General features: G+C 39.2%; 1 protein-coding gene across 1 annotated transcript in view; it reads left to right on the top strand.

Annotated features, from left to right (window-relative positions):
* LOC110492826 (glutamate receptor ionotropic, NMDA 2C-like) overlaps window positions 1–17,251 on the top strand; it is a 100,447-nt gene that overhangs the window by 73,663 nt on the left and 9,533 nt on the right. The window contains exons 10-13 of the mRNA XM_036945870.1: window positions 1,457–1,625; window positions 2,223–2,376; window positions 3,049–3,174; window positions 4,694–4,923. Coding sequence (XP_036801765.1) covers window positions 1,457–1,625; window positions 2,223–2,376; window positions 3,049–3,174; window positions 4,694–4,923 — 679 coding nt within the window. The remainder of the gene's footprint in view (window positions 1–1,456; window positions 1,626–2,222; window positions 2,377–3,048; window positions 3,175–4,693; window positions 4,924–17,251) is intronic.

Raw genomic sequence — 17,251 nt, 5'->3', positions numbered from 1 at the left:
GGGGTATGTGTGTGCGTGTAGATCTGGGGGAGATAGAGAAAGCGGTTTCATCATTGTGTGTCTCACACGCGCACACACACACACACACACACACACACACACACACACACACACACACACACACACACACACACACACACACACACACACACACACACACACACACACACACACACACACACACAAAGTCTTGTGCAGCTAACCTTGTGGGGACATTCAGTTCCATTCAAAATCCTATTTTCCTTCACCTAACCCTAGCCCTAAAACTAACTCTAGCTCTAGCTCCTAACCCCTAACCCTAAAACTAACTCTAGCTCCTAACCCCTAACCCTAACCCTAACCCTAACCCTAAAACTAACTCTAGCTCCTAACCCCTAACCCTAAAACTAACTCTAGCTCCTAACCCCTAACCCTAACCCTAACCCTAAAACTAACTCTAGCTCCTAACCCCTAACCCTAACCCTAAACTTAACCCTAACCCTAATCTTAACCCAAAAACCTAACCTTGATCATAACCCTAAACCTAACCCTAGCTTCTAACCCTAACCCTAAACCTAGCTCCTAACCCTAAGCCTAAAACTAACCCTAACCCTAAAACTAACCCTAACACTAATTCTAACCTTAACGCTAAATGACTACAAATAGCATTTGACCTTGTGGTCAAAGTTGGTCAAATATGAGTTTTTTTGCCATTTCGAAGTCCCCACATGTATAGTAAAACACGTCCACACACACACACACACACACACACACACACACACACACACACACACACACACACACACACACACACACACACACACACACACACACACACACAGACTCATTGCTCTTAACCTACAGCGTTTAGCCAAGGCAGCTAGTGAGACGAAGGTGAGACGAAGGAGACAAGGACAGAACTATTTACTCTAGGTTTAACAACAACCATCCTTCTCTCTATTCATCCCCCTCTCTCTCTGTCCTCCCCCTCTACCTACACATCATTAGACAGTGGGGTCGAGGGGAGGCTGGAGGTGACAGATCATCACTGCTCTGTGTGTGTGTGTGTGTCAGTGTTTCACCAAACACCATAATTCCCTGTGTTTAGAGTATGTCTCAGGCACTCAGACTGCACTAAGTGTGTGTGTGTGTGTGTGCGTGTGTGAGTGAGTGAGTGTCTCAGGGATACCGATTTCCTGTTGTCTTTCCTGTCTGCAGACCAGGTCCTTGATTCCCAGTCGTTAGTACAGACCACACTCCTCCCTCCTCTGCTCTGCTCTGATGCTGTTTAGCTTATTGATCTCATAGGTCTCACAGAGCTACTGCTGTTTAACAGGTCAATTAGAGGACCTATCAGGTCAATTAGAGGACCTATCAGGTCAATTAGGAGTTGCTCTTCTTTCTCCTAAAACTTACTGTTCGTCACATACGTTCTGTTCAGTGTGTGTGTGTCTGTGTGTTCCTCCTCTCCCTACAGTATTGTGGGTCACTCGGAGCCCTACACCAAGCTGTGCTGTAAGGGGTTCTGCATCGACATTCTGAAGAAACTGTCTCGCACCATCAAGTTCTCCTACGACCTCTACCTGGTCACTAACGGGAAACATGGAAAGATGATCAGTGGCATCTGGAACGGCATGATCGGAGAGGTGAGAGGAACTCCAGCACCAAACTCTCCCAGTAATGAGGGACTTTACAACACAGAGGCGGTGGCTAGAGGCTAGAGAGGCGGGACCAGCAGCTGGAAGGTTGCTGGTTGAAATCCCAGGCAGGAAGATAACAATTGGAAGATAAATGAACTTCCCCTGTGAACAGCTCCAGAGCTTCTACTCCTAAATCTGTGCTGTGTGTTTGTTGGGACCAGGAGAGAGGCAGTGGTCAGAGGTAGACTGGGTAGGTAGGTGTACAGCATCTCTTTGATGGTTGATTGTATCTTGGGTTAATGGTGTGTGACAACATGTTCATATGGTGCTGAAGACACATCAAACACATCCTAAAGGCGTACGCCTGAACAGGTGTTCCTCATGACATCATCCCCGCCTGCATCCCCATGCCCAGAGGCTCAATGCCGTTTGATACATGTTGAGGTAATGCAAGAGAGAGAAAAAAATGCTATAATGTGCAATTCTTACATTGACAGAGGGATGAAGCACAGTAGATCATGTTTTAAGTTGTATGATGTATCACCCTGCCCCCCCCCCCCCCCCCCCCGTCTGATTCCTCCCCCTCTCCTCCCTCTCTCCCAGGTGTTCTACAGGAAAGCAGACATGGCCATAGGTTCTCTCACCATAAATGAGGAGCGTTCTGAGATCATCGACTTCTCCGTGCCATTCGTCGAGACCGGCATCAGCGTCATGGTTGCCCGTAGCAATGGGACTGTCTCCCCCTCCGCCTTCCTCGGTGAGATAGTTGGATTGATTCATTGATTGATTGTCTTTATATAATGTAAATATAATTTGATCTGAGGTAAGTTTAGTGTTAGTACTCCAATAGTTAACATTATAATATTGGGAGTATAGTCTGATTCTAGGTCTGTGTCAAACAGTGATTTACCTGGATTGCCGGCCATGATGCCTCTCCTCACGGAAGCAGCATGACAGCTAGCTCCCATGGCAACGCTCAGTGCATGTTTGTGTGTTTGTGTGTGTGTGTGTTTGTGTTTGGCCTACTTTACTGGGTTCTGTCTCAGTGGTCTGTTTCCGTTTTAGGTAACTTTCGATTTATCCTGCAGATACAACTACATCATACATGAACCCTGAAACAACCAAATCAAAATGAAAACAAGTTGGAGGATATTTTCCCATGTTAAAATGAGTCATTTTTATCTCTGCCTTTTCTCTCCCTGAGCTGCTCAGTATGTATCATTGCTTTGTTTGAGCCTGGCAGTAGACAAGCTTATACGACAACCAAAGCAATGGATGAACAATCCAATGACTGTCTTTAAGTCTTCTGTAGATACTATACCTGGTGACATTATTAGCCATATTTGGCCAGTCCAAAAGACCTAAAAATAAATATCCCTCCCTCCCGCCCTCTCTCTCCCTCCTCCTTGTCTCTCCTCCTCTCTCCCAGAGCCCTATAGCCCAGCGGTGTGGGTGATGATGTTTGTAATGTGCCTGACCGTGGTAGCTGTGACTGTATTCGTGTTCGAGTACTTCAGTCCTGTCGGCTACAACCGCAGCTTGGTCAGCGCTAAAGGTGAGTTGTGGCACAGCTGCTGCTACCCTGGCTGTAGCGCCGAGGGCTCACACAGGAGACTTGGGTTGAAACTCAGCTGGTAATTAACCCTGCTTATTCACCCAAACACAGGGAAGTGTATGAGAGGGGTGGTAGGGTTAGGTGAAAATAAGAAAAGGAAATATATTTTAAAAGCATATTTTATATACATATTTACACAAAATATATATGGGGGATTGGAAATGATGCAGACAATTACATTGATGGAAGCTACAATCTATCTGCGATATTAAAGCTGATCTACCCCCTAAAATAATAAATAATTATAATAATAATAAAACTGCTTATTCACACAAACACAGGAAAGTGAGAGTTGTTTATCGGCTACATTAGTATGGGAAACGGCTGTGTCCTACTACACAAAAAACTCTGACATGCTAGAAACAGAAGCTAGGAGGTGCCAAGTGGTTTTAGGCAGGTATTGACACAGAATGCCAGACCCGAGAGTCCCTGGGAGAGTGGGGTATAGCACTGCACTCAACAAAGACGGCTAATCAATCCCAGCATGCCGAGCTGCCAGAGCCCGCTCTCGTCTCGCGGTCTGAAAGGTCACTTCCTGGTTTAATTAGTGTTTGTCGCTAGGCTAATCTGATGGAGATGGATTTGGCTTCTCCAAGCTGGCAAAGATGAATGGGCTGAGTCTGTGTTCCCCAATACGACAGACAGCTAGAGGCAGGCTAGCAGCTAACACTGTGTTACACAACACAAGAGGCAGGCTAGTGGCTAACACTGTGTTACACAACTAGAGGCAGGCTAGTGGCTAACACTGTGTTACACAACAGGACACACAACTAGAGGCAGACTAGCAGCTAACATTGTGTTACCCAACACAACAGAACCAGGGGAAAGCTAATGGCTAACACTGTGTTACACAACACACAACTAGAGGCAGGCTAGTAGCTAACATTGTGTTACACAACACGACACACAGCTAGAGGCAGACTTGCAGCTAACACTGTGTTACCCAACACAACTAGAGGCAGGCTAGTGGCTAACACCGTGTTACACAACTAGAGGCAGGCTAGCGGCTAACACTGTGTTACCCAACACGACACACAGCTAGAGGCAGTCTAACGGCAAACCCTTCAGTGACTAGTCTAATGCTGAGAGGATTGTTAATGATGCTGTGTTCAGTGCTGCTGCTGGGTTGAATGATGGGATGGGGAACAACCTATGAATGGAAACGTGATAGAGAGATGAAAAGGTCAAAATTCTATTAGGTCTAGTAAGGGGCTGTACAAACAAGCTAATTGGAAATGCATGATACAGCCATCAACAGTATAGGAAAATGGATGTATGTTTCATTACACACATCAATAACATGAACATATGTTTCCTTACACACATCAACATGGACATATTTTTCATTACACACATCAATAACTTGGACGTATATTGTACATCTGCTAATGATACTGTTATGATACAATCAGTATATTAACCAAACCCCCCCCCCCCCCCCCCCCCCCCCCCCCCCCAGCGGCAGGAGGTCCTACCTTCACCATAGGGAAGTCAGTGTGGTTGCTTTGGGGCATCGTGTTCAATAACTCAGTCCCCATCGAGAACCCTAAAGGAACCACCAGTAAGATCATGGTGCTGGTGTGGGCCTTCTTCGCGGTCATCTTCCTAGCCTCCTACACCGCCAACCTGGCTGCCTTCATGATCCAGGAGCAGTACATAGACACTGTGTCTGGACTGTCTGACAAGAAGGTAGGACAGTTAATCAATCCCCGAGTCGTCCACCAATCCATCTATCCTGATAACTGTTCTCTTGTAGCTCATCTTGTCAAAGATCATCCCTGTCATTCAATAGCTCACATATGTGAACACAGACACACACCACATACACCACTGTAACGCTCGTCGTTGTAAGGTAGAGTGGGCCAAAGCCAAGCGTGGAAAGTGTTCATGTTCTTTATTGTCAAGAATCACTCAAACAAAAATAACGAATACAAAAACGAAAGCGAACAGTTCCGTCAGGCACAGATAAACGGAAAACACCCCACAAAACCCAAACGAAAATGACAACTTATATATGATCCCCAATCAGAGACAACGATAGACAGCCGCCTCTGATTGGGAACCACACTTGGCAAAAACAACAAAGAAATAAAAAACAGATTCTCCCACCCTGACCTAACCAACCAGAGAATAAATAAGGATCTCTAAGGTCAGGGCGTGACAACCACACACATTCTTCATTCAGCTCGCTATTCCTAAGCATAATCACAGACGAAAATGACAAGCGACACATTTTGTTTTAGAGATCCAGAGAGCGAGAAACAGAGAGAAACACAGGAACAGATCAACTGTAATGATGTGCGCTGAGAGTCGGGAAGCAAGTTCAGAAAGCGAGTGATTTCGTCTTTAAACAAAACATAATACAAAACAAGAAACACAACCAACGCACAACCCATGAAACTGAAACAATTACACCTGGAGAAGGAACCAAAGGGAGTGACATATAGGAAAGGTAATCAAGGAGGTGATGGAGTCCAAGTGAGTGTCATAATACGCTGATGCGAGTAACGATGGTGACAGGTGTGCGCCATAACGAGCAGCCTGGTGACCTAAAGGCTGGAGAAGGAGCACGTGACAAAAACAAAGAGACAGAGATAAACAGAGAGATACAGAGAGAGAAACCAACAAACAGAGAGATGATCCAATAATGTAATGGTTTTCTTCCTGGGAAGGAGAGGACCAAAATGCAGCGTGGTTATTTATAAACATCTTTAATGAACGATGAAAACGTGAACAATCTACAAAATAAGAAACCGTGGAAAACCCGAAACAGTCCTAACTGGTGCAAAACACAAAGACAGGAACAATCACCCACGAAATACCCAAAGAATATGGCTACCTAAATATGGTTCCCAATCAGAGACAACGATAAACACCAGCCTCTGATTGAGAACAACTCTAGGCAACCATAGACTAACCTAGAATACTACACTGAACAAAACCCCATCAATCTACAAAAACCCCTAGACAAGACAAACACATAATCCCCCATGTCACACCCTGGCCTAACCACAATAATAAAGAAAAGGCGTGACAAATAAACAGAGAGACACAGAGAGAGATAAACCATTAGACAGAGAGAAACTGAGAGATAAACCAATAACTAGAGAGATGCAGAGAGATAAACCATTAAACAGAGAGATACAGAGAGATAAACAGATAAACAGAGAGAGAAACCAGTAAACAGACAAAGATACAGAGAGATACCAATAAACAGAGAGATACAGAGCGATAAACCAAAAACAGAGAGATACAGAGAGGGAACCCAATTAACAGAGAGAGATACAGAGAGAGATAAACCAATAAACAGAGATACAGAGAGAGAAACCAATAAACAGAGAGATACAGAGAGAGAAAACCAATAAACAGAGAGATACAGAGAGATAAACCATTAAACAGAGCGATACAGCGAGATAAACCAATAAACAGAGAGAGATACAGAGAGATAAACCATTCAACAGAGAGATACAGAGAGAGAAACCATTAAACAGAGAGATACAGAGAGAGATATACCAATAAACAGAGAGAGAACCAATAAACAGAGAGATACAGAGAGAGATAAACCAATAAACAGAGAGCTACAGAGAGAGAAAACCAATAAACAGAGAGATACAGAGAGATAAACCATTAAACAGAGCGATACAGCGAGATAAACCAATAAACAGAGAGAGATACAGAGAGATAAACCATTCAACAGAGAGATACAGAGAGAGAAACCATTCAACAGAGAGATACAGAGAGAGAAACCATTAAACAGAGAGATACAGAGAGAGATATACCAATAAACAGAGAGAGAACCAATAAACAGAGAGATACAGAGAGAGATAAACCAATAAACAGATAGATACAGAGAGAGAAACCATTAAACAGAGAGATACAGAGAGGTAAACCATTAAACAGAGAGTGAGAGATACAGAGAGATAAACCAATGAACAGAGAGAGATACAGAGAGAGAAACCAATAAACAGACAAAGATACAGAGAGATACCAATAAACAGAGAGATACAGAGAGAGATAAACCAATAAACAGAGAGATACAGAGAGATAACCATGAAACAGAGAGATACAGAGAGATAAACCAATAAACAGAGAAATACAGAGAGTTAAACCAATAAACAGAGCGATACAGAGAGATAAACCAATAAACAGAGAGAGATACAGAGAGAGAAACCATTCAACAGAGAGATACAGAGAGAGATAAATCAATAAACAGAGCGATACAGCGAGATAAACCAATAAACAGAGAGATACAGAGAGAGATAAATCAATAAACAGAGATACAGAGAGAACCATTAAACAGAGAGATACAGAGAGATAAACCAATAAACAGAGAGAAACAGAGAGAGATAAATCAATAAACAGAGAGATACAGAGAGATAACCATTAAACAGAGAGATACTGCGAGATAAACCAATAAACAGAGAGATACAGAGAGATAAACCAATAAACAGAGTGATACAGAGAGATAACCAATAAACAGAGAGATACAGAGAGATAAACCAATAAACAGAGAGATACAGAGAGAGAAACCATTCAACAGAGAGATACAGAGAGAGAAACCAATAAAGAGAGAGATACAGAGAAAAAAACATTAAACAGAGAGATACAGCAAGATAAACCAATAAACAGAGAGATACAGAGCGAGATAAACCATTAAACAGAGAGAGAGAGATACAGAGAGATAAACCAATAAACAGAGAGATACAGAGAGAGAAACCAATTAAACAGACAAAGATACAGAGAGATACCAATAAACAGAGAGATACAGAGCGATAAACCAAAAACAGAGAAATACAGAGAGAGAAACCATTAAACAGAGAGATACAGAGAGAGAAACCAATAAACAGAGAGATAGAGAAAAAAACATTAAACAGAGAGATACAGCAAGATAAACCAATAAACAGAGAGATACAGAGAGAGATAAACCAATAAACAGAGAGATACAGAGAGAAACCAATAAACAGAGATACAGAGAGAAAGCAATAAACAGAGATACAGAGAGAGAAACAGATAAACAGAGAGGTACAGAGAGAGATAAACAAATAAACATAGAGATACAGAGAGAGATAACCATTAAACAGAGAGAGATACAGAGAGAGAAACCATTCAACAGAGAGATACAGAGAGAGAAACCAATAAACAGAGAGAGAAACCATTCAACAGAGAGATACAGAGAGAGATAAACCAATAAATAGAGAGATACAGAGAGATAAACCAATAAACAGAGAGATAGAGAGAGAAACCAGTAAACAGACAGATACAGAGAGATAGACCATTAAACAGAGAGATACAGAGAGAGATAAACCAATAAACAGAGAGATACAGAGAGAAACCAATAAACAGAGAGAGATACAGAGAGAGAAACCAATAAACAGGGAGAGATACACAGAGAGATAAACCAATAAACATAGATATACAGAGAGATAAACCATTTAACAGAGAGATACAGAGAGATAAAGCATTAAACAGAGAGATACAGAGAGAGAAACGATTCAATAGAGAGATACAGAGACCGAAACAAATAAACAGGGAGAGTAACACAGAGAGATAAACCAATAACTACAGAGATACAGAGAGATAAACCATTAAACACAGAGAGAGAGATACAGAGAGATAAACCAATAAACAGAGAGATACAGAGAGAGAAACCAATAAACAGACAAAGATACAGAGAGATACCAATAAACAGAGAGATACAGAGCGATAAACCAAAAACAGAGAAATACAGAGAGAGAAACCATTAAACAGAGAGATACAGCAAGATAAACCAATAAACAGAGATACAGAGAGAGAAATAGATAAACAGAGAGAGACAGAGAGATAACCATTAAACAGAGAGAGATACAGAGAGAGAAACCATTCAACAGAGAGATACAGAGAGAGAAACCAATAAACAGAGAGAGAAGCCATTCAACAGAGATACAGGGAGAGATAAACCAATAAACAGAGATATACAGAGAGAAACCAATAAACTGAGAGATACAGCAAGATAAACCAATAAACAGAGAGATACAGAGAGAGATAAATCAATAAACAGAGATACAGAGAGAGAAACAGATAAACAGAGAGAGACAGAGAGATAACCATTAAACAGAGAGAGATACAGAGAGAGAAACCATTCAACAGAGAGATACAGAGAGAGAAACCAATAAACAGAGAGAGAAGCCATTCAACAGAGATACAGAGAGAGATAAACCATTTAACAGAGAGATACAGAGAGAAACCAATAAACAGAGATACAGAGAGAGAAACAGATAAACAGAGAGAGACAGAGAGATAACCATTAAACAGAGAGAGATACAGAGAGAGAAACCATTCAACAGAGAGATACAGAGAGAGAAACCAATAAACAGAGAGAGAAGCCATTCAACAGAGATACAGGGAGAGATAAACCAGTAAACAGACAGAGATACAGAGAGATAGACCATTAAACAGAGAGATACAGAGAGAGATAAACCAATAAACAGAGAGATACAGAGAGAGATAAATCAATAAACAGAGAGATACAGAGAGATAACCATTAAACAGAGAGATACTGCGAGATAAACCAATAAACAGAGAGATACAGAGAGATAAACCAATAAACAGAGAGATACAGAGAGAAAAACATTAAACAGAGAGATACAGCAAGATAAACCAATAAACAGAGAGATACAGAGAGAGATAAACCATTAAACAGAGAGAGAGAGATACAGAGAGATAAACCAATAAACAGAGAGATACAGAGAGAGAAACCAGTAAACAGACAAAGATACAGAGAGATACCAATAAACAGAGAGATACAGAGCGATAAACCAAAAACAGAGAAATACAGAGAGAGAAGCCATTAAACAGAGAGATACAGAGAGAGAAACCAATAAACAGAGAGATACAGAGAAAAAAACATTAAACAGAGAGATACAGCAAGATAAACCAATAAACAGAGAGATACAGAGAGAGATAAACCAATAAACAGAGAGATACAGAGAGAAACCAATAAACAGAGATACAGAGAGAAACCAATAAACAGAGATACAGAGAGAGAAACAGATAAACAGAGAGGTACAGAGAGAGATAAACAAATAAACATAGAGATACAGAGAGAGAAACCAATAAACAGATAGATACAGAGAGAGATAACCATTAAACAGAGAGAGATACAGAGAGAGAAACCATTCAACAGAGAGATACAGAGAGAGAAACCAATAAACAGAGAGAGAAACCATTCAACAGAGAGATACAGAGAGAGATAAACCAATAAATAGAGAGATACAGAGAGATAAACCAGTAAACAAAGAGATACACAGAGAGAAACCAGTAAACAGACAAAGATACAGAGAGATAAACCATTAAACAGAGAGATACAGAGAGAGAAACGATTCAATAGAGAGATACAGCGACCGAAACAAATAAACAGGGAGAGTAACACAGAGAGATAAACCAATAACTACAGAGATACAGAGAGATAAACCATTAAACAGAGAGAGAGAGATACAGAGAGATAAACCAATAAACAGAGAGATACAGAGAGAGAAACCAGTAAACAGACAAAGATACAGAGAGATACCAATAAACAGAGAGATACAGAGCGATAAACCAAAAACAGAGAAATACAGAGAGAGAAACCATTAAACAGAGAGATACAGAGAGATAAACCAATAAACAGAGAGATACAGCAAGATAAACCAATAAACAGAGAGATACAGAGAGAGATAAACCATTTAACAGAGAGATACAGAGAGAAACCAATAAACAGAGATACAGAGAGAGAAACAGATAAACAGAGAGAGACAGAGAGATAACCATTAAACAGAGAGAGATACAGAGAGAGAAACCATTCAACAGAGAGATACAGAGAGAGAAACCAATAAACAGAGAGAGAAGCCATTCAACAGAGATACAGGGAGAGATAAACCATTAAACAGAGAGATACAGAGAGAAACCAATAAACAGAGAGAGATACAGAGAGAGAAATCAATAAACAGGGAGAGATACAGAGAGAGATAAACCAATAAACAGAGATATACAGAGAGATAAACCATTTAACAGAGAGATACAGAGAGATAAAGCATTAAACAGAGAGATACAGAGAGAGAAACCATTCAACAGGGAGAGAGAGAGAAAGTTGAACAGAGAGATAAACAGAGAGAGCGAGAGAGAGAGATAAAGAGAAACAGATAAACAGAGAGATACAGAGAGATTAACCATTTAACAGAGAGATTCAGAGAGATAAACCACTAAACAGGGAGAGAGAGAGAAATTGTTGAACAGAGAGAGAAACAGATAAACAGAGAGCGAGAGAGAGAGAGAAACCAGTAAACAGGGAGATACAGAGAGAGAAACCAGTAAACAGAGAGATACAGAGAGAGAAACCAATAAACAGGGAGAGATACAGAGAGAAAAACCATTTAACAGAGAGATACAGAGAGATAAACCAATAAACAGAGAGATACAGAGAGAGAAACCAGTAAACAAAGAGATACAGAGAGAGAAACCAGTAAACAGACAAAGATACAGAGAGATAAACCATTAAACAGAGAGATACAGAGAGAGATAAACCAATAAACAGAGAGATACAGAGAGAAACCAATAAACAGAGAGAGATACAGAGAGATAAACCAATAAACAGAGAGAGATACAGAGAGATAAACCAATAAACAGAGAGATATAGAGAGAGAGAAACCAATAAACAGGGAGAGATACAGAGAGAGAGAAACCAATAAACAGAGAGAGAGAGAGAAACAGTTGAACAGAGAGAGATACAGAGAGAGATAAACCAATGAACAGAGAGCTACAGAGAGAGATACATCAATAAACAGAGAGATACAGAGAGAGAAACCAATAAACAGAGAGAGATACAGAGAGAGAAACCAATAAACAGGGAGAGATACAGAGAGAGAGAAACCAATAAACAGAGAGAGAGAGAGAAACAGTTGAACAGAGAGAGATACAGAGAGAGATAAACCAATAAACAGAGAGATACAGAGAGAGAAACCAATAAACAGGGAGAGATACAGAGAGAGAAACCAGTAAACAGACAAAGATACAGAGAGATAAACCATTAAACAGAGAGATACAGAGAGAGAAAACAAAAAACAGACAGATACAGAGAGAGAAACAGATAAACAGAGAGATACAAGGAGAAACCAATAAACTGAAAGAGATACAGAGAGAGATAAACCAATAAACAGAGAGATACAGAGAAATAAACCATTAAACAGAGCGATACAGCAAGATAAACCAATAAACAGAGAGATACAGAGAGAGATAAATCAATAAACGGAGAGATACAGAGAGAGAAACCAGTAAACAGAGAGATACAGAGAGAGATATACCAATAAACAGAGAGAGAACCAATAAACAGAGAGATACAGAGAGAGATAAACCAATAAACAGAGAGCTACAGAGATAAACCAATAAACAGAGAGAGATACAGAGAGAGAAACCAATAAACAGGGAGAGATACAGAGAGAAAAACCATTTAACAGAGAGATACAGAGAGAGAAACCAATAAACAGAGAGATACAGAGAGAGAAACCAGTAAACAAAGAGATACACAGAGAGAAACCAGTAAACAGACAAAGATACAGAGAGATAAACCATTAAACAGAGAGATACAGCGAGAGATAAACCAATAAACAGAGAGATACAGAGAGAAACCAATAAACAGAGAGAGATACAGAGAGAGAAACCAATAAACAGAGAGAGATACAGAGAGATAAACCAATAAACAGAGAGATACAGAGAGAGAAACCAATAAACAGAGTGATACAGAGAGAGATACATCAATAAACAGAGAGATACAGAGAGAGAAACCAATAAACAGAGATACAGAGAGAGAAACAGATAAACAGAGAGATACAAGGAGAAACCAATAAACTGAAAGAGATACAGAGAGAGATAAACCAATAAACAGAGAGATACAGAGAGATAAACCATTAAACACAGCGATACAGCGAGATAAACCAATAAACAGAGAGATACAGAGAGAGATAAATCAATAAACAGAGAGATACAGAGAGAGAAACCAATAAACAGATAGATACATATAGAGATATACCAATAAACAGAGAGAGAACCAATAAACAGAGAGATACAGAGAGAGATAAATCAATAAACAGAGAGATACAGAGATAAACCAATAAACAGAGAGAGATACAGAGAGAGAAACCAATAAACAGGGAGAGATACAGAGAGAAAAATCATTTAACAGAGAGATACAGAGAGATAAACCAATAAACAGAGAGATACAGAGAGAGAAACCAGTAAACAAAGAGATACAGAGAGAGAAACCAGTAAACAGACAAAGATACAGAGATATAAACCATTAAACAGAGAGATACAGAGAGAGATAAACCAATAAACAGAGAGATACAGAGAGAAACCAATAAACAGAGAGAGATACAGAGAGATAAACCAATAAACAGAGAGAGATACAGAGAGATAAACCAATAAACAGAGAGATACAGAGAGAGAAACCAATAAACAGGGAGAGATACAGAGAGAGAGAAACCAATAAACAGAGAGAGAGAGAGAAACAGTTGAACAGAGAGAGATACAGAGAGAGATAAACCAATAAACAGAGAGATACAGAGAGAGAAACCAATAAACAGGGAGAGATACAGAGAGAGAAAACAATAATCAGACAGATACAGAGAGAGAAACCAATAAACAGAGATACAGAGAGAGAAACAGATAAACAGAGAGATACAAGGAGAAACCAATAAACTGAAAGAGATACAGAGAGAGATAAACCAATAAACAGAGAGATACAGAGAAATAAACCATTAAACAGAGCGATACAGCGAGATAAACCAATAAACAGAGAGATACAGAGAGAGATAAATCAATAAACGGAGAGATACAGAGAGAGAAACCAGTAAACAGAGAGATACAGAGAGAGATATACCAATAAACAGAGAGAGAACCAATAAACAGAGAGATACAGAGAGAGATAAACCAATAAACAGAGAGCTACAGAGATAAACCAATAAACAGAGAGAGATACAGAGAGAGAAACCAATAAACAGGGAGAGATACAGAGAGAAAAACCATTTAACAGAGAGATACAGAGAGAGAAACCAATAAACAGAGAGATACAGAGAGAGAAACCAGTAAACAAAGAGATACACAGAGAGAAACCAGTAAACAGACAAAGATACAGAGAGATAAACCATTAAACAGAGAGATACAGCGAGAGATAAACCAATAAACAGAGAGATACAGAGAGAAACCAATAAACAGAGAGAGATACAGAGAGAGAAACCAATAAACAGAGAGAGATACAGAGAGATAAACCAATAAACAGAGAGATACAGAGAGAGAAACCAATAAACAGAGATATACAGAGAGATAAACCATTTAACAGAGAGACACAGTGATTTTAACCAATAAACAGAGAGATACAGAGAGAGAAACCAATAAACAGAGTGATACAGAGAGAGATACATCAATAAACAGAGAGATACAGAGAGAGAAACCAATAAACAGAGATACAGAGAGAGAAACAGATAAACAGAGAGATACAAGGAGAAACCAATAAACTGAAAGAGATACAGAGAGAGATAAACCAATAAACAGAGAGATACAGAGAGATAAACCATTAAACACAGCGATACAGCGAGATAAACCAATAAACAGAGAGATAACCAATAAACAAAGAGATACAGAGATAAACCAATAAACAGAGAGAGATACAGAGAGAGAAACCAATAAACAGGGAGAGATACAGAGAGATAAACCATTTAACAGAGAGATACAGAGAGAGAAACCAATAAACAGAGAGATACAGAGAGAGATACATCAATAAACAGAGAGATACAGAGAGAGAAACCAATAAACAGAGATACAGAGAGAGAAACAGATAAACAGAGAGATACAAGGAGAAACCAATAAACTGAAAGAGATACAGAGAGAGATAAACCAATAAACAGAGAGATACAGAGAGAATAACCATTAAACAGAGCAATACAGAGAGAGAAACCAATAAACAGATAGATACAGAGAGAGATATACCAATAAACAGAGAGAGAACCAATAAACAGAGAGATATAGAGAGAGATAAACCAATAAACAGAGAGATACAGAGAGAAAAACCATTTAACAGAGAGATACAGAGAGAGAAACCAATAAACAGAGAGATACAGAGAGAGAAACCAATAAACAGAGAGATACAGAGAGAGAAACCAGTAAACAAAGAGATACAGAGAGAGAAACCAGTAAACAGACAACGATACAGAGAGATAAACCAATAAACAGAGAGATACAGAGAGAGAAACCAATAAACAGAGATATACAGAGAGATAAACCATTTAACAGAGAGACACAGTAATTTTTACCAATAAACAGAGAGATACACAGACAGAAACCAATAAACAGAGAGATACAGAGAGAGAAACCAATAAACAGAGATACAGAGAGAGAAACAGATAAACAGAGAGATACAAGGAGAAACCAATAAACTGAAAGAGATACAGAGAGAGATAAACCAATAAACAGAGAGATACAGAGAGATAAACCATTAAACAGAGCGATACAGCGAGTTAAACCAATAAACATAGAGATAAAGAGAGAGATAAATCAATAAACAGAGAGATACAGAGAGAGAAACCAATAAACAGATAGATACAGAGAGAGATATACCAATAAACAGAGAGAGAACCAATAAACAGAGAGATACAGAGAGAGATAAACCAATAAACAGAGAGATACAGAGATAAACCAATAAACAGAGAGAGATACAGAGAGAGAAACCAATAAACAGGGAGAGATACAGAGAGAAAAACCATTTAACAGAGAGATACAGAGAGAGAAACCAATAAACAGAGAGATACAGAGAGAGAAACCAGTAAACAAAGAGATACAGAGACAGAAACCAGTAAACAGACAAAGATACAGAGAGATAAACCATTAAACAGAGAGAGATACAGAGAGAGATAAACCAATAAACAGAGAGATACAGAGAGAGAAACCAATCAACAGAGAGAGATACAGAGAGATAAACCAATAAACAGAGAGATACAGAGAGAGAAACCAATAAACAGAGATATACAGAGAGATAAACCATTTAACAGAGAGAGAGAGAGAAACAGTTGAACAGAGAGAGATACAGAGAGAGATAAACCAATAAACAGAGAGATACAGAGAGAGAAACCAATAAACAGAGAGATACAGAGAGAGAAACAGATAAACAGAGAGATACAAGGAGAAACCAATAAACTGAAAGAGATACAGAGAGAGATAAACCAATAAACAGAGAGATACAGAGAGAGAAACCAATCAACAGAGAGAGATACAGAGAGAGAAACCAATCAACAGAGAGAGATACAGAGAGATAAACCAATAAACAGAGAGAGATACAGAGAGATAAACCAATAAACAGAGAGATACAGCGAGATAAACCAATAAACAGAGAGAGATACAGAGAGAGAAACCAATAAACAGGGAGAGATACAGAGAGATAAACCATTTAACAGAGAGATACAGAGAGAGAAACCAATAAACAGAGAGATACAGAGAGAGAAACCAATAAACAGAGATACAGAGAGAGAAACAGATAAACAGAGAGATACAAGGAGAAACCAATAAACTGAAAGAGATACAGAGAGAGATAAACCAATAAACAGAGAGATACAGAGAGAATAACCATTAAACAGAGCGATACAGAGAGAGAAACCAATAAACAGATAGATACAGAGAGAGATATACCAATAAACAGAGAGAGAACCAATAAACAGAGAGATACAGAGAGAGATAAACCAATAAACAGAGAGATACAGAGAGAAAAACCATTTAACAGAGAGATACAGAGAGAGAAACCAATAAACAGAGAGATACAGAGAGAGAAACCAATAAACAGAGAGATACAGAGAGAGAAACCAGTAAACAAAGAGATACAGAGAGAGAAACCAGTAAACAGACAACGATACAGAGAGATAAACCAATAAACAGAGAGATACAGAGAGAGAAACCAATAAACAGAGATATACAGAGAGATAAACCATTTAACAGAGAGACACAGTGATTTTTACCAATAAAC

This window comes from Oncorhynchus mykiss, chromosome 16, assembly GCF_013265735.2.
Source record: "Oncorhynchus mykiss isolate Arlee chromosome 16, USDA_OmykA_1.1, whole genome shotgun sequence".
Classification (NCBI taxonomy): Eukaryota; Metazoa; Chordata; class Actinopteri; order Salmoniformes; family Salmonidae; genus Oncorhynchus; species Oncorhynchus mykiss.
This window is presented reverse-complemented; position numbering and strand designations above follow the sequence as displayed.